Source organism: Trematomus bernacchii, unplaced genomic scaffold (genome assembly GCF_902827165.1).
Source record: "Trematomus bernacchii unplaced genomic scaffold, fTreBer1.1, whole genome shotgun sequence".
Lineage (NCBI taxonomy): Eukaryota > Metazoa > Chordata > Actinopteri > Perciformes > Nototheniidae > Trematomus > Trematomus bernacchii.
Window position 1 is genome coordinate 13,751,719 of NW_022987582.1, and position 23,841 is coordinate 13,775,559.

The following is a 23,841-nucleotide window of genomic DNA, read 5'->3' on the forward strand; positions in this document are numbered from 1 at the left end:
GTTGAATTTCAATGGACTCTTGAGAAGACTACCCCTGCCTCTATGCACAGTGAGAGAGCCTATACATCTGGAAGCCTTCATAACACGCGAGGAACATTAGCGATCAGCCCTCAGAGATCTCGTCCATCTCTTAAAATAATATATCTTACGGAACAAATCTCAACACTTTTCCCCCATTTCTCCGTCTCCTCCCTGTTCTCCCTGTGTTTTTATAACCTCCACAGCGACCAAAGGAAAACTTCAGTTCAGTTTTGCACGCTTCATGAGACACGTAGGAGTAGTAGCTGTTAGCATTATGTCATGAATCTACTAGCTAACATTTCAGTCCGGACTCCTTGATCAAATCAGGCACCAAACTGAACTCATAGCCTGTTTTACTGTTTCCAATTATATGCAAAGTGCTGAATATTATCTGTGTGTGAAACTGCTTCTCATTCCAGTCAACCGTTCCTTCAGCTGTCACTCCTAATGTCAAGGATGAACGAGTTGCTTGAGAGAGGGGATTTTGGGTCAACAGGAACTAGACAGCTTCTTAAATGCCGCTTAATTTTCCACCATAGCAACGTCACAACATCAACATGCAATTTGAGCGCCATTCCCATGCCCTATCACTTTCACTGACTATCTGTCTCCAGTGTTCCACCTCCGGGCTTTTGTTCCGTGGATTAAGGATTGCTATTTGCCTGCTTTTGCTCAAGCCCGCTGTGTTTACTTACAGTCTGTTCCCCTTCTCCAAATATTTCTTTGGTATTTACTGCTCAATGCTGGGTTCTTTTTAAAACCATGACCCTGTTCTATTTTAATCTGATAACCTTTCCAGTGGAATTTGCCATGTTGTCTAATTATTGTGGGAAATGATTGCCTAGAAAACAGCGCCGCAAAAAGGTTTATGATCTTAGATGATGGAGTGACTTGAATACCCACTGTGACTGTATCGTCAATAGAGGAGATGGATGTTTAAAGACTTTGCCAACTGAAATACTGCAGTTTATTAAATACTACAGCAAAAGGAAACCATATCCAGTAATGTATTTGAAAGCAGGCTTAGAATGAGCGTTTGATCCCTCATGCTAAAATAGATTAAGTAAGAGATTGATTATGTCCTTGCTGCTCCAGTGGGTGCACTTTAAAGGAAACACTGCACTCAGTCAGCATGGATCCTTGTGTACTGTAAATATTCCTGTTTCCTGGGTGTGTGTAGCGCTCACGCCTATTAAGGTTAAGAAGTCTTCCTTAATGTCTGCCAGCAAAACATCAAACAACAGCACACTGCAGTAATATGTTAGGATTATATGTCGGTATTTAAATATAGTTTGCTTTGCTGAGTCATAGCAGCTAAATTGTCAGTGAGGAGCAATTCAAGCTGGTTATGGACTCAAACTTTTTTTTTTCAAACAGGCTTTTTCTCTGCCTATAAAAAGCAGTAATACTTTTATTATTATGCATTTCGAAAGTGTGTTGCTTTGAAGGGAGCTTTCCAAAATCTGAGAAAATTATCTTTAGTTGAGTCAAACCTGAAATTAAATACAGAGTTTGATCCCAGATCAAATGTACGTTAGAGGGTCTTGAGCGTGTTTCTCTTAAGGGATTGTGATGTTATGTTAATGTCTGTTTCCCTGTATCTTGTCTTAAATATTTGTCCTTGTTGATGTTGCAAATGGAGCTGCTGTGATGCAAGAACAATGTCAGACTGGATCTGACAATTAAGTAATATAATATCCTAGTATACTACACAATATAGGGCTGCAACAAACAAAAAACACTTTCTCAAATATTTATTCTATTTTGTCCATCATGTCAAAAAAATATCCTTCACAATTTCTTTAAGTCTAAATTGACTTCTTTAAACCTCAAATAATTGAGTTTATTCTCATGTAAGACAAGTTAAAATAGCAAATTCCCACATTTAAGAAGCAGTTGGCCTTTTTTTCTTGAAAAATGACCAAGACAATCTATTATCAAAATATTTCTCGACAATTTAATAAATTGATTTAAAAAAAGGTAGCCTGGCTTTGTTTCTTTGCCATTGTTTTTTAATGTGTTTCTCTTAATGCACCCCCCATTTTCTGAATTGCAGTAAATTGCCAACTCAGTGAACTCTATCAGTCCAGGAGTTTGAAAAGCAGTTGAAACCTTTGGAAAAAGTTATTAAGCAGACCTTGAGTTAAAGGTGGGGTAGGTAAGTTTGAGAAACCGGCTCGAGATACACTTTTTGTTATATTCCATGGAATGCTCTTAACATCCCGATAGCAATGAATATCTTAAGTGCTTTGACAGAAAATCCATAAAAAAATATCATCTGTGGAAGCCGTAATACTGTAAAAAGCACAACCAATCATTTTAGCCGGCCCGGCTAAAATAACTGGATGGCCTACCTGCCTGTCAGCCTTCCCTCTGTGCACAAACTTATCTCGTGCCCTCATTGGTCATGTGCGCGTTCGTGTGTGTTGGAGGAGGGGCTCTGTAAGGAAGTGGCAGATTTTTTCCGGCTGTGTATTTTCAAAATCTAGCGCACTCAAGCTGGTTTCTCCAAAATTACCTACCCCACCTTTAAGCTTATAAGTAAAAAAAATGTACCGTCTCAATTAAACATTAGGAACAGGTATACACTTGAACCCATGGCAAATAATCAATCTATGGCTTCCTTTATTTCAACTCCAGTAAAACATACAAAAACCTTCCATGTGATAAATTGCATTTAGCAGAAACTCATTCGGTCCGTTGATATGAAAACAGTACGGCTCAAGAGCAACTGTCACCACGGTGTATTGTGCAGCTGCTGTGGCCTAACGTATAGCAGGGAGGGCCTTTTATCCACTCAACAAGAGGCACCTTGTGCTCCTGGCCTTATGGAAACTTCTGTGATTAGGAATAGAGCCCTTTCAGACGAGCTCTGTTTAATTTGGGTTAAATGCAAACCCTCTGTTCCCGTTCAATCTACAGAACAAAGAGTATGTATAGGATATCCGAAGGGCTATTCTTTGTATTTTTCCAAGCATTATGAACAAAAGCAAACGCAGGCATTTTCAAGTAATTGTTTCATATGTGAGCAGTTTCTTTCTTCTTTTTGTTTATCTTTTGTAACTTCACTGCTTTTGCTGGGTTTTACGATGTATGGACATTCTCGATCTTAATCATTGCTTCTCTTTCTTTGCTAAGATGAATTCTCTTTAAAGTATGTCTTGGTAGTTCCTTTAATCTCACACAAACAAGCAGGACTCAACATCTGACTTAGATAAACCCCTCTCCACAGTTCCGCAGGTTTGAGTCCTCAAGATGTTAAAGATAACACGCTGTGTTTTCCTCCCTGTCTCTTCCAGATATGTATTTCTGATGGGGCTCCAGGACCGCAACGAGAAACTCTTCTACCGGCTGCTAACGTCAGACATCGATAGGTTCATGCCCGTCATCTACACCCCCACTGTGGGCCTGGCCTGCCAGCAATATGGCCTCATATTTAGAAGACCGAGGTAAGACGCTTACAACGTTAAATTGTAGTGAATTATTAAAGGAAATGTCCGACAAAGTGCAAAATAAATCATCTTATTCAAAAAGGAAGCTGGTGATCTCTCTTTCAACCCAGTAAATCTTCCAGTACCAAGTAATAAGTGTTATGTTTTTGGGTTTTGTTGGTCTGTTTCTTGTTCTGTCAGTCAGCACCATTACGGTACAAATTAGTGGCTCAATTTTCATGAAACTTGGTGGAAGGGTGTAGCATGGGCCAAGGAAGAACACATTAAATTCCCAATGACAAGGCAAATACACACTTTATGTTTCACTTATGAAAAAGGCCTTATAGTGGATTCTGTTGTGGAACATTGTATCAGCAAGGGTTTTCCTGTACTGAGTGTTGTTCATGATGGTGGTGCAATAGATCTCCATTGTCAGTAGGTGTTTCTGTGGATATGTGTATGTTTAAACTGTGTGTACATAAGTTAATATGTTAATATCCTTTATCATGTACTATGTTGAATATATGATTTGTATCTTCTGTGGAACTGAATTCCTTAGCGGGACAATAAAGTATATATCGTACCATATTGTATGTTAGTACCATGGTACTAATATTGCATTGCATCAGGATGCCTATTCTAATGGACAGTACTCTGGAAAGGACTGCTAATAAATACATAAATAATAATAATACAAAACTTTTTTTTAAAAGGACTGCTTGCCCAAAGGTTTGCAGCAATCACAGCTTACTTTAATATAGGTTAGCTGAAGGAAAATGGACACATTTATGGCTAACAAAACAATGCCACAAAGTGCAATGGTTTCTCACTGATTTCTAGCTAGTTGGGTTAACCCAGAACCTTTACTGTACATCCAGATTGGATGCAAAACTATTAGTTTCTTTCCCCAGTTGTCAAAACCAAAAGTAGTGTATTGAGTCTGAAATAAATTCACATTTACATGGACTACTTTCATCGGTTTAAGGTAGAATAATGCAAACCATGATGAAATCTACGCTAACTTATAAATCAAGTTGCAGATTTTGCTATAAAATAAACACATTGTTATGTAAACAGCAGACCTTTTGTGTCGAGTTTAATTTAATTGGCAAACCCAAAGCCTGTAGGTCTTAAGTCTTAAGAAGATATACTAAAGCTACACAAAGTTATTTTAATTATTTGATGTATTGCAATGAAACCAAAACTCAAGGCCCCTTAAAGCGTGTGTATGTTATGTTGGATTAGTTTTTTTCATGTTATCAAATCTGAACCACATTTGAAGGTTGCGGTAGCTCTTTCAGCTGGAGTTTGGTTAAACAGCTCCGCTCCAGGCAAACCGCTGTAAGCTGTAGAAATCAGTTTAGCGTTCACCTTGAGTGGGTTTGGCTCTGCTCCGAGCAGACGGGCGTCCTTTGGTTTCCTCTCCTCATCTACTGTAAACACACTTTCATTCTCCGTTTTACCCACACACGCAAGAACACCTTGTGCTAGTGTCTGTTTTCCCTCAAGTAGGTTTGTCAGGTCCAAGTCTCTCACTATCTGACAGCAACACTCCCTAAGCACTAACTAGAAATTGAGTTGATGGAGCTTTCATTCTCCGTGATGCATTCAGGGACGTGTTCTGTTTTACTTGGCTCTGCATTTAACATTACTCACGTGGTTGAAATGGTTTGGTTTTAAGACTGACAGGGGAGAGACCACCCTAGTCAAATGTCCATAACATGTTCTTACGCTCACTTACTTCTGTTAGCTTTCATCCCCGAGTCTTTTAGGGACCTAAAACCAAACATATAAGCCAGCAAACCCCAAAGCAGCCTGCAGTGTTTAGCTTTTTGGGATTTTAAGCAGGGGGTGAATGGATGGATACTACATTTAAGAAACATTCTAACAGTTCCAGTGGTGGTTTAAATAAAGCATCATGAAGAACATAACTCCTAAAAATGCCTACCATCAGGAAACCGACGTCACTCTGATAATTATTTAGAATGTGTCTCAAAATATCCAGTTACAGGCATATATTTTTTTTTTATATTTGATACATTTAACGGGGTAATATTTTAAATACATAACTTTTACCTATAAATCCTAGTTGTGCACTGTAGTATTGCTTACTTTACTTACTTTTTTCCCCCCTGAGAATGGCCTTTTTGTTAGCTATCACCAGTAGGCCCTATAATGATCATTATCAGGTTCATAATTGTATTTAATGTCTCTACTGTGACATGTTTCCATGCGTTAATATTCAAAAATCTCTTTATTTTCCTCATACTGCCTGTGCTGCAGCACCTCTTTTCACCCTCTGACTGAAACCAGAGCCCAGTCTGATCTCACCTTAGCATATCACGCACCATGAGGAAGGGAACTTTGGGGATTTTGCATTTCCAGACCATTTAAATGCACAATAACCTATATAACACACCTTAGGAAAAGGAAACACCACATTATAGGGCCCCACAATTGTTTTGACATATGATCAAGACTGAAAGAAAACATTTCAAAAACATAATAGATGCAGCTAGCTATTGTGGCTACCTAGGATCATTATGACACTGCTTGAAATCAATGACAGGTCTATGAAATATCAAATTAGCGGGTATCTATAACTAATGTATTCAGAATCCATAAATGTGTCCAGTAAGATCAAACCATAGCCATTCCTTTACCTTCTGCTGCTCTGAGTCCTTATTATTTGTAACAAGCCTGATGTGAGGGACATACTACGAAGTATTTCACTACAAATGGCTAACATGGGTACATTTAAAATCAATGTGAACCCAAGTTCTTCCATGCACATAACTTTGTTTTCCAACAGCTCCCCATGTCCTCATCCCTGCAGAACGATGTGGAAAATATTCCTAGCATGTGTCCCTACCTCTCACTCGGAGCAGGCTGGAGGAATCATTTTATACTCTTCCTCAATCTCACAGCACAGTGTGCATCAGGGGGTAATTTAGTGGAGTACAGCGGATACACAGCTGACTCTCTTTGACAGGTGATGGTTTTCAGCCAGGCAGTTCCTCTCTGATCACCGTACAAGGGGACAAGCTGAGACCATGATCGTGAATGGCTCTATGGAAGGCATTGTCAGTTTGTCTGTCAACCTTTTTGTTCTAAACTGAAATATCATTACAACTATTTACAAGATTGACATTTACATTGACAATTTAGATATTCATGGCCCTCAGAGGATAAATCTTACACACTTTGGTGCTCCTTGACTATTCCTCTGGGCTACCATGATGTTGGATGTTGACGTTTTTCATTTAAATGCCTGACAACTTGGATGGATTATTTGATCATTACAGATATCTATGCTGCCATTGGGATAAGTCATTTCCTGACTTCAGCAAATCAACATTTTTATTGAATCTGTACATTTGTTGATAGCTCCTGCTAAATAGGGAGTTGCAGAAATCATAAAACCCAGGAAAACATTTTCAGAGAGTTTTTTCATTAGAGAAGGGGTCTAATATGTTGAGATGATCCTACTGAACAAAATAAGTTAAAGGGGACCTATCATGCAAAATGCACTTTTGTACGTCTTTTATACATGAATATGTGTCCCCGGTGTTCCAGAGAACTCACCAAGTGTCAGAAAACACAACCCTCTCTATTTTCCTCCATACCCAAATCTCTAAAAAAGGGGCTGCAACGGATCTGATAAAAACTGATCCAGATTTGAACACTGTCCTGACGTCAGGACAGTGGCGCTACGGCTATTGGGCCAAATCCACCAATCAGGAGGAGACAGCCACGGCCATTGCCGTTCGAAAGCGCTGGAGACGCTGTAGTACATATGCCAGGCCAGTAGATGGTGCTGTTCTCACTGAATCTGCCCTTGCAAAAACAGAGCTAAAACATGTCAAATTGAGCAAAATGAGGCATAGCTAAAATGCATGATCTGTTTGGTATTTTGAAAAAAAAAAGTATAAATATGCCTTATATAGCTATGGTGTACATTAGTGTTTAGCCAACAACTGTCTCTTAGTACACACTAACAGAGGCTCTGGCATGACTTGAGACATGTTATATAATCTTGAGGGATCAGGGTGTTAGATGTTTTTCTGAATGTAAAATATTATTCAGTTTCTATCTAAATCAAATGCACAGTGCACTCACTAGCATCCTCTAAAAGTGGCTTTAATATATCACAGATGCTTGTGTTTGTGTGTGTGTGTGTGTGTGTGCGCGTGCGTGTCTTCCAGTCGGACCACCATAGCAGCAGATTAGCTCTTACTAGCTAATCACCGGCTCTCAGGTATAAAGACTTTCTGTGTGGAAGCAGCAGCCTCTCCTTGTCGTGCCTGACGTTGCCAGCTAATCTGCTTCGTGAAGACTAAACACTCCGACACCAGGCTCTGTACCAAAGGCCAAAGGTCAAGCTCTATTAAGTGTCAAAACACGGCTGATTCTCTGATCTTTGGACTGGGCATAGGCAGGAAGGAGAGCTAGAAAAAGGAACACATTCACATCATCAGAAGATTAGCGGACATGCTTACATTTATTGGTTTGTCAGCTCATGAGCGGACACAGTGTTTCGCAGAGAAAGTTGGTCTGTCTGCATCACACAGCTCGTTTCTGTTTTCACCATAAACGTGGCTTGTGTACTTTGTTTGACGACTGAAAGTACTCAGTTGTGATAGATGATAATGTTTCGTAGCAGAAAAATGATACCAATTATTACAGGAAAGGAATTAGGTTTAGTTCAATCATGGCCAGTGTCACCATACCTCTGCTACAGTGTGTTTAAATAAACTGTTAATAGACCCTTTCAAAGTAAGAGTCCACTTGTTCAAGGAGCTCTTGCGGTAAGTGACACAAACCAATCCATCATGCTGATGGAGATGGATGATCAGTTGGAGCCCATTAATGGAATCCTAGTTAAAAGTCAAGGGTCAGGTCTTCAGCTACTACAGCTGTCTGTCACGAGCTGAAGAGTAAGACAAGCATTCCTGAACTCCCTAGAGATAGGGTAGGGTCATGACCAGATGCTTTTTTTCTTATCTGCCATTTTTACTGAAGGCCACAAGTCTTACTGCTTGCATACTAAAGATAAAATCCATCTATTTGATAAAAACTGCTGATTCTTGTTGTGAATTAGCTGTAATTAAACGTATTAAGATTTGCTGACATTATATACAGCACTACATTTTATTAAATACAAATAAAGTACATTATTGTGAGCCTCATTCATTAACATTTGAATTCTAGGTCTAAAATTAAGCACGACTTCCCAACTGCCAACTCAGATTTCTACGAGTACTTAAGACCAGTGGATAAAATATCTGAAACTTGACATACAAGGATAGCTGTAATGTTATTATACTTCCATGCCAACAACAGCTATAGCCAGAACCATGAAGTTTTAGCGTTGTCCATCCAAACTTCCCATTCCCGTGATGGCAATATCTCAAGAACACTTGGAGCAAATTATTTCAATTTTGGATCGACCGTCCACTTGGACTCGATCATGAACTGATTTCGATTAGAGTTGTCCAAGGTCTCATGTTTGACCTAACTCAACAATTTTGTAATGCTTATTAAAACACTGAAGTTTACTTCCAAACTCAGAAAATGAGCAGCACCTGCTTGCATCTTTGACATAGAACATATTTCATGCTAAACATTATAAGCATTATCGTTTTGACCATGTTAGCATTTAGCTCACATTTTCATCTATATACTGTACGTCCCATTCTTTTAAACACAATGTCTCAATTGGAGGAAGTTTTGTTATTTGGTACAAATACAACATTTTAGTCAATAATGAACTGATTAGATTTTAGTCCACAAAGTTCAAGGTCACCTCACACCCTATTCCAGTTTCTGGAATGTACAAAAACGATGTACAGACCAACCTTGAATCTTGCGTTCTTTTCCACCCATTGCATCGTCACGTCCTGATCATGTGATCTCACTAATCCTCCAGTCAACTCTAGGAAATTGTGGCATTCATCTTAAACAAAGTGGAAAAGGAAATTACAGAACCAAATGAAAGGACCAAATGTCAGGAATTGCTTCGCAGTGATATAACCTTAATTTGGTTTTGTTAGGCTGAATTTAGATTAAATCAGAGCTTGAGCGGCAGGAGGTTATAAAGGCCTAATGAAAGGCACTAGCTGAAGTTGTCTTGGCCACCTCTGAAGTGGCACATGCTGGAAGATGAAGTGTTCCAACCTCACAGATTAGGGGCTTCTGAACTGTGATATCACCCCATCAGGCCCACACACAGTGTTGCACTAAAAAGTGTGTGGGTCATTTAGATTCATGAGCATCCACAACAAGTACAATAATAGAATTCCCTTCTGCCCCATAAATCTGCAGATGATTATTGAACCGTGATGACTTGCTCCAAACCATGACAAAGAAACAGCCACTTATTCAAGACTTTTGCTGATGTATTTGCTTACCACATTTTTGCTCTTTGGTAGACCATGATAGAAGCTCAGAATAGTCTGTGTTGTGCAGCAGAAACATTGGAGAAGTGGAAAGGAGAGAAATGGTTTGGAATTCCACTGACCTCATCAGGAACGTGGCAAACATTTGGGATTGATTTCAGCCTGGACTTTGAGGACACAATCTAGAGCTAGTGTCGGAGGAAGTTTTAGAATAATAACGGTACAGTATAGTGTAATCCAAGTTTAATGCAGCATCCCATAGTTAAATAAATAAATGTGTCAGCTTTTACCCAACATACATCCAAGTTGCCATTTACTGTGTGAAAATGGAAGGTATTTTAACTAAATATATGTTTTAAAAAGCTGTCTACCTGGATGGATTGCCTGTTACCATTGCTAATTCAAACGTCACTTTCCATGACTTGGAGTGCTGTAGCATGGCTGGAGTGCAAGGTGGTTGGATTTGGCTCTTAAGAAGAAATTCAATTTCTTTTAATTGTGTTTCTAAGAAACAACCATGAAATCATTGCAAACATATCCATGTAGGTTTTTAGTCATGCTCAGGGCTGTCAGCATTAAAGCCTGCCTGGCAGTTTCTGTCGCTGCCTCGCCTCGGAGATGTTAGTCTTCAGCCAGACTCTGGTTGTCAGGTCCCAGCTTCGTCATCTGACCTGCTGTCTTGCAAGATCAGATTTTAAATGTTGGCTTCTGTTCATCAGCTTTACATAAACCCTTAAAATGGCTTACTAAAAATCACACATGCAGTTGTTTATGTATGGTGGGAATGCAGAGTTGAGTTTTGGACTTCCTGTTCCCTCGCCTCAAAGTAAAAACATTTGTTAATGGGTTTTTGTTCAAATGCCTTTAGATGTGATTTTCAAAAGTGACGGTTGGTAAAAAGTGGCTTAATGGGACCACAATAGCTGTCGAGACATTAAACATTCTACAAGGAGTTGTGACGTTGAAGTCAGGCGATGGTGCTGTAGTTCTTTTAAAGCATTTCTATATTTACTTTTTGTGACTATGTCTAAGGACTCTTTTTACAAACACCATTGCATTGCCCAAATCCTATGCTCTTTCTCAAGGTTTACCTCCTGCAGAAAAACACATTGACAAGTCTTCAGAAAAATGTGCCTTCTTTCATGATCAGTTAGAAGACTATTGCTTTGAAGGACATGAAATCCTATTATACACTCCATTGAAATGTAGTCTCTGCCTTAGGAAAGTATTAGGTGCAGTGGAGGGCCTTTCTCAAGGGCACCATAAAGAGGTACCATACTTGTTCCGTTCGAGAATTGAACCAGCAAACCTCTGTTTTTGGAGCCAAGTCAATACAGATTGCCGCCTTACTTCTGGTTGGTTAGTCTTCAACCCTGGCTTAGGCTGTGAGCTGTTCCTCAAACCAAACTCTGACAAAACGCTCAAAAGGATGACACGAAGTAGAACATTTCAAATAATTCCCCAAATGTGTTTTTTATTCAAGTAGTTTCAGCTTGACATTACTGGATCTGCCTAATGTTGCAACAGCATAGGACTCTCCTTTTTAAAAGGATACAATTATAGAGTACAGTTCTCTTTGGCTGCTATCCCCAGACCTTCTCTACTGGATACATTTTGCTGCACAATAGTAATATTTCACCAGCCCACATGGAAAATACAACTTGCTGATTATCCCATGTAGCTTATCTGATACATTCAGTGAACCACACTCTGGATGGTGGTTTGAAAGCAAACCAGAAGGTGTCTGAGCAGCATGCAGGAGACAATTCATCCAGCATATGTCACACAAATTGACAACAATGCTAGTTTTTCTTTAATGGCTTTAATGTGAATCTTACAGTGCATTTGAAATAAGAAGAAAAATGATAAATTGACGAAAGTGTTGAGCAGAAATGTAGGAGCTGAAACATAAAGTGAAACAAATGCCAAAGCTTCCTCTACAGTAATAACCTGAGTTAGAATGGATGTATCTTACATCTCCCTGCCTTGAGAAACTCTGGTAGAAGCATAAAACCTTGAAATGGGAGGGGTTGTTGGGTTAAATACTTTGCCTTATGGAATAACCCTATGTTTGCAAATCTTGGCCACTTCCACCACTTTGTACGTAAAGGCTACGCTCCGTTTCATTTAACGATGTTATCTTTCCTTCACAATTACTGCAACAGGGACACCATAAATCCTCAAAGAGAAAGAAAACTGACATAAAAGTATATCATTTCTTTATTACACCTGTCAAGGCTGAAATGTCCAGGCGTAATTCTTGGGTGCCAAAGCACATGTTAGAGGTGGCTTTGCAAGAGCTGGTGTAGGAGGGTCGCCAACTCCTCAGCAGGGACGTTTCAAGCTGCTGGCCTCGTTCCTGTGACACATAACAGCCAGACGGGTGTGTGTGATGTAATGCAGTGCTTATATGTAATGCATATTTATGTTTGCGCAATAAACGGAGAGTCACACATACTCTCGGAGGTTGGATCTTGACCGTGTATAGACAGATGTGTGCCGAAAAGCTGGATATCGCCAACAATGACATTATCGAGAGGAGAGCAGTGGTGCAACTGGACAAACTGCTTTCTTACCAAAACAATTGCAAAATCCCCAACTGCTTAATGCTGATTTAACAATATTAAATTAACAACATTTTTGACAAGATGTTGGCCATGTTTTTTTATTCAGCTAAGAAAGGAATAGCTGGTTATGTCCGGTATTGTTTTGACAGGCAAATGATACAAGTGACGACTTAAAGCCGATAAGAGCAGATACAGGGCAAGCTAAATATTAGCACAAACAACATCTGATGTTAGTGTTTAGCCTAAACCTGGCAACACTTTAATCAAAGTTGTAGGAGATAGAAATAGCTTACATGTGGGAATGTCCTAAGTATGTGTTGTCTTTTATTTAGCAGGGAAGCCTGGTCTTCTTTCCAATAATTAAAGTCTAGCAGACCAGTGGAAGCTGTGTCTTAAAGTGGGTCAACTTCATGTTGACATGAGACACTCCACACTGGCTATAAGAGCTAAGTCAACAGTCACACATGCATCACTGTCCAACTGCAGCACTTTCATATCAGCACTGAGATAAGACCATATATCTGACGTATGATCTGACAGGATGCAGACACTATGGCTCTGCTTCCTTTTTGTCTGTTCCAAACTTCTCTCTGCTTAGTTATAATGGATGAGGTGAGAAAGCGCTGAATGCTAGTGTATCTTTGTTTTGACAGCGGCATCAGTTCTCAGCTCAGCTCTGTGTGAACACTTGTAGTGCTGTCATGCATTCGGCCCGAGGTTAGAAACGGAAAACGTGAAGATATCCATCTGCACAAGGAATGTGTGATCTGTGGAATCAATTAAAATGCAAAATCTGTTGCAAGGGAAGGGCTTAGATTACTAGGTGCCTGTGACTATGGAATAATACAGGTAAACTAAGTAAGTGTGAAAATGATTAAATAAATCATTGTGAGAATTCAAATTCCACTGTATACTGAAAACGCTAAATACAGTAGGATTAGTTGTCACAGGGTCAGAAGTTAAGATGCTTATTTGCCTTTTTATTTAACTGTTTAATACATAAAGGCTGTCCAGCTAATCTGTAAATCGATAAAGACTCTGAGTCAAAAATAATCTCACATATTTGAACAGTACAATAATACTCAAGAGTCCAGCCAGTGTGTTGTAATACTATAATACATGAATAGGACAAATGGTATTCATGCGGAACGTATTCTGGCAGAGCCCACTGTAATTTAGGCCAGGACCCTTAACCATCTTGCTGGATTATAGGAAGTATCCTTTCCCTTGTATGAGGCACTGTCTGAGTTGAAATGGTGCACTTCTATGTTATGTAAAAGGTTGTTGTTTTTTTAAAATAGGGATCACTTGAGGTTGTCTGAATGTTAATTATATCTCTTAATTTCATAGGGAGTAAGCATAGTTTCAGTGACCATTAATAACACAGTATTTATTCAGGTAAATTGACCCTCTGGTTATAATGGATGATCTCACTGCTAGATGATTGCTTTAGTTGGTGTTGTAGACACGACCACTCTACAGGAATGGGATCTGCCCCCAGGTGACGTTCCTTCCTGACTCTCTTTCATCTGTTTTCATTACGTGAGACGTGACCTCTCCTCTGGCATCCTGAACCTTTGCTTTGATTTTGCCCTCAGCATTACATCAGCTCCGGCTCCATGTCCAGTTTCTCTGTTAGAGAGAAGAAAATGTCACCTATAGGGCGGTTGCATATTAACAGGGCACACATTCTTCCCATATGTGGTGGTGGTCGTCAGGTTTCCATCCTCTTCAAACAAATGAATAACTTGTGTTTATGAGGTAGTCATACTTATAAACGTTACAATACTCACACTATATTTAACATAATTAAATGAATTAGTATGTAAAAGTAGCATTTGTAAAATGCCGATGTTTGAGTATAGGCTGATCACTACCTAAGCTCCTGATTACTTGATCATTTTTAATTTCCTTTCAAATTTAAAAAGGAATTGGTTTAAATGTGTTGTCTTATTTGACTTGACCTATTCTTTGTTTAGGTTCTACAGCCATTCATTTAATGTAATAAATGAATTGAAACATTGTAAAATAAGATTCTGAATAGGTTTTTATTGAGTCTGCCCTCCAAAAAAAGACCATTAGTTGCTCCATGGATATTCCTTAAAGCGACATACTGCATGTCCCCATTCAATTGGGAAACCCTCTAGTGGGCATAGCATTATATATATTTAAAAATATGAGTATGATTATCTTATAACCTTAATTTCAAGGTTCTTATTGTAACCATGACAGTAATTCAGTTTTTCCAAAACATTATGTTTTACTAGGTTAATGGAGAGTCCAGATAATTGCAAAATATCAATACAAATGTACTTTTCTGCTGGATAACATACTTAAATGATCTAGAGAGCATAAAATGCATGGTCAATTCTAATTGTATTAATATTTTGTTGTAAAATATGATGGGTTTGGACTCTCACTTAGTGTCATATAGAACATGAATTATCTCCTCATCTACAAGCCGTGAAGAATTGGAGACTCCTAAAGTATTTCTCCATATGTTTATTGGTCCACCCTAGCCGCTCGCATGCAACCAACCCAGACATGTCTGAAACTGAATACACATTTTTCTGTGAATGTCAAAGAGAATACAATGGGCCGTAAATCATTGTCATCCATACAATGCTCAACGACTTTACAATATCGCCTATCATCGAGGATCTTTGTGCCTGTTTTTCATGGAGGATGACCTATTGACATGTTATGGGATATAAAGTTCTGCTAACACTAAGCAGCATTTGTAAATAAAAACGCTACAACTGCTCCGTTACTGGCCAAAACATATTGCTTTTGAATGTGATTTTGCAACCCACACAAAACGTCACTGGCATTCCCCAAATGTCAGGATGTGTGTGAAGAGGGGAATGAATGGAAAATCTGGTTGCAGTGGGCTGAAACTCCTCTTATAGCCAGCTGAGTTCATCAGGTCTGCCTCTGATTCCTTTAGCAGGGCCTTTCTGCTGGAATGGGCCTTTTCTTCCGTTCTTTGCCCCTTGACTCTCTGGCTTAGAGAGGAGCGTGATACCCAGAGCAATTGTCTGGACACTCGACTATCTCTGGACAGGCTTTGAAACCCTAGAATCCCACAGTCTGGTTGCTATTACCAACAGCTGCAGGTTAGCCCGTGTAAAAGATTCCGTGCCTTGCCATGTTTCGCTTATTTACCCAAAGCGTTGAAAGGCCGATCATTTTGGCTAAACTGTGTTCATCTTGGCCGAATTTCCCATTCTTCTCCAAGTCTGGAAAAGCTTCATGAGGGGAAGATTAGTTGTTGTGAGGAAGCCCGAGCTGACTTCAGTGGGCTGCAGTGGAATTAGGAGGGGGCAGGTTACGGTTTTCCGAGGCAGAGAACTGGAACTAGATCTTGCTTGTGTGAAAAGAGAGGGTGGTTCAAGCGACGTGTTGAATACTTGTAATGTGATGGAATCTTGTCAAAGTCTGAGCGTGCCATGAATGGTGGGAGGAAGTAGAAGAAGAGTGCATTGTCTTTGGAAAGTCATACTGTATGGAGAGAGAAGGTTGTGAAGGGACTGGAAAGAGAATTCCTTCCCGTCACATTTCGTTTCCAAGTGATGAGAGCCGTGTGTTGGAACAAAAATGACTTGGTACTGTTGCTTCTTGTTGCTAAGATGAATTCCTCTAAGAAATGTACAAAAAATGCACACCTCGGACACACTACAAAGATTGTGCAAACACAGGGAACTAAAGGCTTATGTGTGCTCAAACAGAGACGGAGGGATGGATTATGGGCTGGATGATTGAGTTTGTTGAGCGGATGCTAAATTATTCACCCACCATCCACAACCCTTTGTTGATTCTATTTATTTCTTCTTTACAGGGCCCTTATTTCCTTTTCCCAGAGGTCTGTTGCACATTTGGTTTCTTTGACGATCATCTTTTCCATTGCAATTAGCTATTTTTAAAGTGGCAGAGTTTGCGTCAACTCCTACTGCAACATTGAACATGGTTATTGATTGGCACTGCCAGACCTCAAGTTCTCACCAAGTTTTCTTCCTCTCTTCTATTGGTTCAGTCAGTTGCTTGGCTACTTCATGAGCTGCAACACGAGTGGGTTATTCGTAATGCCAAAGGCTTCACTCCTTTTGCTTTACTTACTCAACTACCTTGACAATTATCTGTATGGACAAAATCATAGCACAGCATCCTTAAAGTTACAGAAGACATATAAATATGTATGTGATATCTATTCACTAACCCTAACCCTAACAATTTACAGGGGAAAGAAAATGCATCTTCTCTTACCCATGGAAAGCCATTAACTTATTAAATACCACTAAGGAAGAGAGAAAGAAAGTTGATCCAGCGGTCTCATTGCTTAAATATGGTGCTGTCAGTCCTTTTCTACAGCTTGTGGTCGGATACCACATCCAGTCATACAGTATAAATTATACTGTCTCCATATGACTGTACTGTAAGTCTGTGTGGGTATTGGTGTACTTGGCCTTCTTACTTCATGCTGTGCTGGTTTTCCGAAGATACTCTTCTCACCTGATATGATGACAGATGGACCAATGTCTTTCCAGTGTATTGACAAATTGGACTTTGGCATCCATTACACATTCAATCATGGAGCAAAACCAAATACAGTTTATCCTGAGAAGAAATGTTTGGTTTACCTTGACCAAGGTGTAACCAAGTCTAGGGCACAGTTTTGTGACTTTTGGTAGTTGTCGTGTTCTGTTTTAAATATGGGTTGTAAAACAAAAAGGTAAAAAGTCTCATCAATCAATTTATTTTAAATAAAGGTAGGCTCCCCACATCACATGGCGAGTAAAATATTTTCTTTAGTCTTCACCAGATATTATGCAGTCTGTTTGTAGTTCCATTCTGACAAATTGTAGTCCTGGTCTTATGTTGATAAAAAAATATATATTTTGTCTCCTGTGACCATTTGAACCCTGACCAATTACTGTGCAGATTTATATTCTAAATATCAATATATTTCTATTGAAAAATGTGTGTTTTGTTTCAGATAAAGCCTTTTGAACTTCCTTGCGTTAATAAAATGATATCTCACATTCCCAGCAGCTTGTCTGGCAGAGGGATCCAGTGTGTTCATTTTGGATTGAATCTGCTGTTTGAAAGCCATAGATCTCCACTAGAGAGTTCTCCCACTGTGGGGACGTGTTGCTTTTTCTTGCAGGCAGATTGATCTTGGATAACGCTTTGCTTTTCTTTACTATAAATATCCTACTCCATTACGGTTTTTACCTTTCTCAGTTTATGTCGGGGAATCAGCTGCACACCACTCTGTAGAGCAGGGGTCTGCAACCTTTTTGACCAAAAGGGCCATTTTGGTCCCCTTTGGAGCCGCAAAACTATTTGATAGATTGATTGCTTATAAAGTTGTATATATTGTTACATCATTGACAAAAACTACAGTTTTTTTTGCATTTATTATTTATTACATTATAGAAAACTGTTTACCTCTAATAATAAACAAATAACTCTTATAAGGAGAATTAAAAAAAATACACAGGCCTACTTTAAAATAAATCAACACAGCACTTGGGGAGTCCTCTGCACATTTGAAGAAAATGAATATAATTAAAATGGGCCCACTTTGAAATAAAAAAACATATAGCTGCACCCTAAAAAGAGTTAACTGATTGAATTATGACTGAAGGTCGTCAGCTGTCTTCCTCTTCCGTGTTGTTCCTCGATACGTAAAGGCTGCAGCACCTTTGACCACTTCTCTCCACATATCAAATATACCGGTAAACCAGCATTGTTTGCTGTGAAAGTAGATAACTCTGTCCACGCAGAATTAAATCCTGTGTTCCTCTGATACTTTTATTTTCTTTGATTTATCCATAGTTCGCTCATCGAGCCGGGGGTCAGGTGATTCACCTGCAAGAAAAGGTGCTGGTGCGGGACCGTAGCAGGATATGACGCATATTTTAGTTGACCTAATTAAAACCGTTTTGTTTTTTATTTATGTGTCACAGTATCACCTCAAAATACAAGATACGAAATATTTTCAACTGTGCAACAAAATATAAATAGTCCTAGAAATATTTTAATTTGATTTCCTTCTTATTTTTGTCTAAGCTCAAGGGAGCCAGAGCAGAGGGCTTTAAAGAGCTGCATGCGGCTCGAGAGCCGCGGGTTGCCGACCCCTGCTGTAGAGGATCTCACTATACTGCGTGTCATTGCTAGTTGAGTGTACAGTATGTGTCTGCTACAATCTGTGAGAGTGACAAGGGATTACGTCACTCACAGAGTTAAATGTGTCTCACTATCTCTCTTCCTGACAGACTGTCTGCACAGTTACTGTTGCACCCCATCTAAAAGGCATGCAGCTTCACATAGTTTGCATAACTTTTCTTGTTACATAACAGTTAAGATACAGTGTGTCAATCATGTCAAACAGCTCGGGGTGATTGAGAAAGTATGAAGTCTAACAGTGACAGTTTTCTGAGGTAAATGCTGGCTCCAGCAGGTTGTTGCCTGGAACAGGGTCTATGGATTGGGTAAAGTAACCAATAGGCTAAACGGCAATAAGGCCAACAGATTTTATATCTAGAAATCCATTGAATATTGTTTTATTTCCTTGACTTTGAAGTTTACCATTCATAGGTCGCCAAAAATGAAAACGATGCAACGAGAACCCTTAAGCATGAGACTTACATAACTTTCAAATAACTCCAATGTAAACATTACATTACATGTTACTTGTTAGACGCTTTCATCCAAAGCAACTTACAGTACATACTCAATACTGTGGGCAATCCCCACAGGAGCAATTTGGGGTGAAGTGTCTTGCCCAGGGACACAACGACATGCTGACTGCAGTGGGGTTTGAACCTGTGCTCCCCTGATCCCAACACCAAGGCTCTATCCACTGCGCCACACGCCTCCCTAAACCAATTCACTTCAATATAAGATGCTCAAAGCTAGGGGTCAGAAAGAGTCCGTCTAGGGAGGAAGACGGTGTGGGTGGATGGGTACAAAAAACACAGCCTTTCCCCAGGACAATACTGTTGTGGTCCCGTGTATGAAACCAAAAGTCAGCGTTGACGTATTTACAGTGAATGCATATCTTACATACATCCCTTACATACATAACGTAACTTGAATACCAAAATACTTATTTTAACACAAATCCCAGTTTCCTAAACCTAAACTATTATTTTAGTTTTTTAAACCTAACCAAGTTTACTTTTAATTGACAAAACTAACCGTGCTTTTACAACTGTCATCATAGATTAACGTGTAGGGCTTCCTAGTAAAAAAAATCCCAGCCAAAGGGGTTCTGATCAATAGGTCTGTACTGTATGTGATGAAGATGGGTATGGGTTGAGTAAACTATAAAGTATTGTGTTGGAAGATATATTAGGTTCTATGTAGCACATTATTTCGAACTGTGGCTTAACCTTTTTTTTCATTTCATTTATTCGTTTATTTGAAGAGGGACAGTGCACATTGATGAACATTTAAAACAAATAATGCTTTAAAAACGTAAACATGCCGGATTTTAGCTTTGAGCTAGTTTCCATCCGTAGTCCCTCACATACAACATTTAAGAACATGACATTTATATACATAGCAAAATAAATACATGATATGCAGAAAGAGCATGAGCAGCATATAAGCATTTACCACATGGCAGTACAATGTAGCAGCTACGACATATAAAGTGCAGGAGAAGATAAAAGGGCTACATCAAGTGCAAGAGGAGATGCCCCTGTATTAAAGTGCATCTAGCGGTGATTGCACGTTTGTTTGTTTCTCAACCATTCTTTTAGTTGACCTTTAAAACTGTTCAAAGTGGGACAATCCCGTATCTCAGTTGGGAGGCTATTCCACAAAGAGCTGCCCTTAATTGATAGAACATTTTGACAGAAAGTGGTCCGTCTACGGTGGACCTCACAGTCTCCTCTGGTTTCTGACCTAGTGCAGCGTCCAGTGTGTTTTCTGTGGATGAATTCCCCTAAGGGAGGGGGGGGGCAGTCCATGTAAACATTTATAAATAAAACACATACTTTTAAAATACTTAAAATTGTCAAAACTCAAGAAATGGTGTTTCTCAAGGATGGTGCAGTGGTGGTATGAATTTGGCTTTCTGTCAAAACACCTTGATAGCTCTCTTGTACAGCTGTTCTATTGGTTAAGGTTTGTGGCACAAGCAAACGACCAGTTTGTAAAACAGTATTCAATGTGGGATAGAATCATACAGTGGAGGTATGACTTTGCAGCATTGACAGTTAAGAAAGGTCTAATTTGTTTAAAATTTTGCAAGAATTTAACGGTATTGGATACATTCTTGATATGTTTCTTAAAAGTCAAGTTCGAGTCCAGTATGACTCCAAGATACTTGAAGTGGGGGACTAGTTCTAATTCTGCTCCGTTTAAAAACACATTGGATCCTTCGATTTTGACTGGTCGTTTACTGAACATCATGCATACTGTTTTTTTTGCATTTAACTGTAAGTAAATGTTAAATGCAAAAAAAACAGTATGCATGATGTTCAGTAAACGACCTCTCAAAAATTACGTTTGCTCTCTGTCAGTGTGACATTTGAGATGCTTTTACTGATCTTAGACATCTCTATTGAGGTGAAATAGTTTAAATTGCACACAGTAACAGTCCAAAATATTGGCTCCTTTTAGCTTAAATTATGCCCTTTCAAACTAATTAAACAGATGAGAAAATCACATTTTCTCAGCGGACAACAACCATTAAAACGTTCCTGTCAGGGTAGATTTGGAGCTTAATTAGTTTGAGACATCTCATAGACTTTGACCTTTGACACTATTTTCACAGTCTTTTCTCAATGATTTGTGTGCACTGCGTCAGTTGAACCTCATGTGGTTTGCTAACTGAGGGCGTCCAGCACAGAGAAGAGCAATGTTATGTGCTGGGGCTGAAGGATGGTGAATGGTAGTGTTTTGTATGGACACGGGTCACCGATCAGTGGCGGGCTGCCTCATGGGGCGCTGACTGTGTTTTGAGGTCATGGTGTGGAAAGCAGCTTTTCCTCCTGCCAGCTTCCGCAGCCGTTCCACAGTCCCCGGGGTGTGTTTTGTGTTGGGCCGCAGGTCAGCGATGGTGCTGTTTCAGACCATCAGGGTGTTTTCTTCACCCTCTCCGTTCTCCACACACTCTTACAGGACGAGCCAGACATAGCAGCTCAACGCTTTGTGGCCCCCCTCTCAACTAGAAAATAAGGAGAATGCTATTCATTGTGGTTATTTTACATGCACACACACATTTCAAACTTATAGGCATCAATATAAGGAGAAATATAATTTTCCTCTAGAGATACTTTTGTCCCAGGACTTAAAAATGATAGAGTAGTTCAACTCATTTGAAAAGCTAGTAATCCTACTTTTAACCTGTTAAGCCCGAGAGACCCCGGTACCGGGGTACTGCCGCAACATCTTGCAGGAAACAGTGTCTGAGGGCATGTTCATTTAATAAAACTATGAATGTTTTATATCCATGTAACGGGAAAAAACTCATCTAACTGATCATTTTTATTTATTTTTCAAAAGAAAACCCACAATGCTAACACTGAGCCTCTGAATTAGCAACGAGCAAAAAATGCTAACACCTTACTGCACCGAAAATCACTCACAAAACCTTATTATTTATCTTTTCACCACATCCAACACATCCTTTCACATCGTGAGGTGACACAAAATCTAACGACACCGACATTACCACTGAATTATACGTATTTGCGACGTTATAAGCAAAAACGGACATCAAAACAGGTGACGCTAGGTAGCTAAAAATGCTAACATTTTTACCTTGGCTCTGTAGTCTCTCCAAAGTGGTCTTCAATGGCATTAAAACGATAAAAACGCTGCTGAAGTTAATCCATAGGTTAATCTAATGTGTCTGTGTCCCTTTGAAATGATTTCTGATAATCCATAAGCATTAAAACTGCTTTTCCGTTTCCAGATGTCAAAGCTAGAGATAGGTCCACTCTGATGCAAAATTACATGCGCGAAGCCCCCACCTCTTCTCTTCACAATGAGTGTGTGTGGGGGACACCCCTTCGATTCTATTGGCTCTAACGGTCAGAAAGAGTTGTCAACCATCAAAATCGAGCAACGGGGGCCAGAGATATGGAAAATCCACCCAAATGACCCCAGAAGTGGTTTCTTTTTGCTAAATCTCTCTAAAAAGGTCAAATGTCACTTGTTTTGCATCAATCTTGATACAGGGTACTTATTATATGTTGTACTTTGGATTCCTAAAGCTTTTAGTCTACTAACCCATCATCCAAGGGTGGTTTTCACTATAAGTAAACAATTATTTTTGGACGGACACTATAATTTACAGTTTTTTGCTATGTAAAATCTGAATTTTCTTTAAAATAAAAAACATCTATATTGATTCTGACTTTTCTACATCCAACTCACAGGTTTATCATTACTTTGAGAAAAAAGATTATTAATTTAACTCTTTTAGAAGGGAAGATATGGTCATTTGTTCTGGGAATGTCATTTTCGAGCCTGAGACCTGAAAAACAGGCTCAGGGCTTAACAGGTTAATTAAAAAGAAAAACAACAACAATATATTTCCACATAAAGAGTGCAAAATGATTAGTTATCAAGCATGCAGAGACGTTTAACGAGTAAGCTTTACGCCAGGGATTCATATTTGAAATCTATAGCTTAAAGTAATGCGTAGACAGTGTTAGTGTTTAGCTTAAATAAATCGATTCACGGTTCAAGTTAGATAAGAGTAACCGAACTACACTTACACACTAATAGCTAAACATTTATAAATGGTGATGAAAGGAGAAATGTGTTAAGATAAACCACTAAAAGTGTGGATAAACTGTTAAATACACTTAAAGTAGCTAAATAGATGTAAAAAAGCGTAATTTTAAGTAATGGATGCATTTCTGATTGCTAAAAGTAATGATTATGTCCGTGTCTATCAAGGATTACCTGATACTTCTACATCTATCTAGGCTTCTTCTGTCAAAGGATGATCTGAATCACTGTTGTTGAAGTTGAAAGACAATTGCATTGTAATGTTTCACATACAAATAATTTGCTTTGGGGTATTGGTGTATAACATAAACATAGTAGAAGACAAGAGACAAATAGAAATGGAATAGAAGAAAAACAAATACAACAGCAATACTACAAATATATGTATAATATAACTGGGATATTATTGGAAAGAACTATGCAGTTGTAATAAGTGGTAGTTTTGTACAGAAATCTGCAACACTTTCCGAGAAATGTACAATAATTCACATTACCAAGCATATGAGCAGTGGTTTTATGTTAAACGTACCAGAGGGAGGAATTTTCCTTTGACCCAAATTTGGACAGGCCAAAACGACTTAATTTCACAACAATATTCCCACACTAAATATGTGAAACACATATTGTTTTCCTTTTTTATCAGTCATCATCTGTGTGCTGTCAATGAGT

The 23,841-nt window shown here is 39.0% G+C and overlaps 1 protein-coding gene across 1 annotated transcript in view; it reads left to right on the forward strand.

Moving 5' to 3' along the window:
* Positions 1-23,841, forward strand: part of me1 (malic enzyme 1, NADP(+)-dependent, cytosolic) — an 89,382-nt gene that overhangs the window by 37,314 nt on the left and 28,227 nt on the right. Inside the window, exon 3 of the mRNA XM_034127987.1 lies at positions 3,321-3,470. Within this exon, the coding sequence (XP_033983878.1) occupies positions 3,321-3,470 (150 nt within the window). The remainder of the gene's footprint in view (positions 1-3,320; positions 3,471-23,841) is intronic.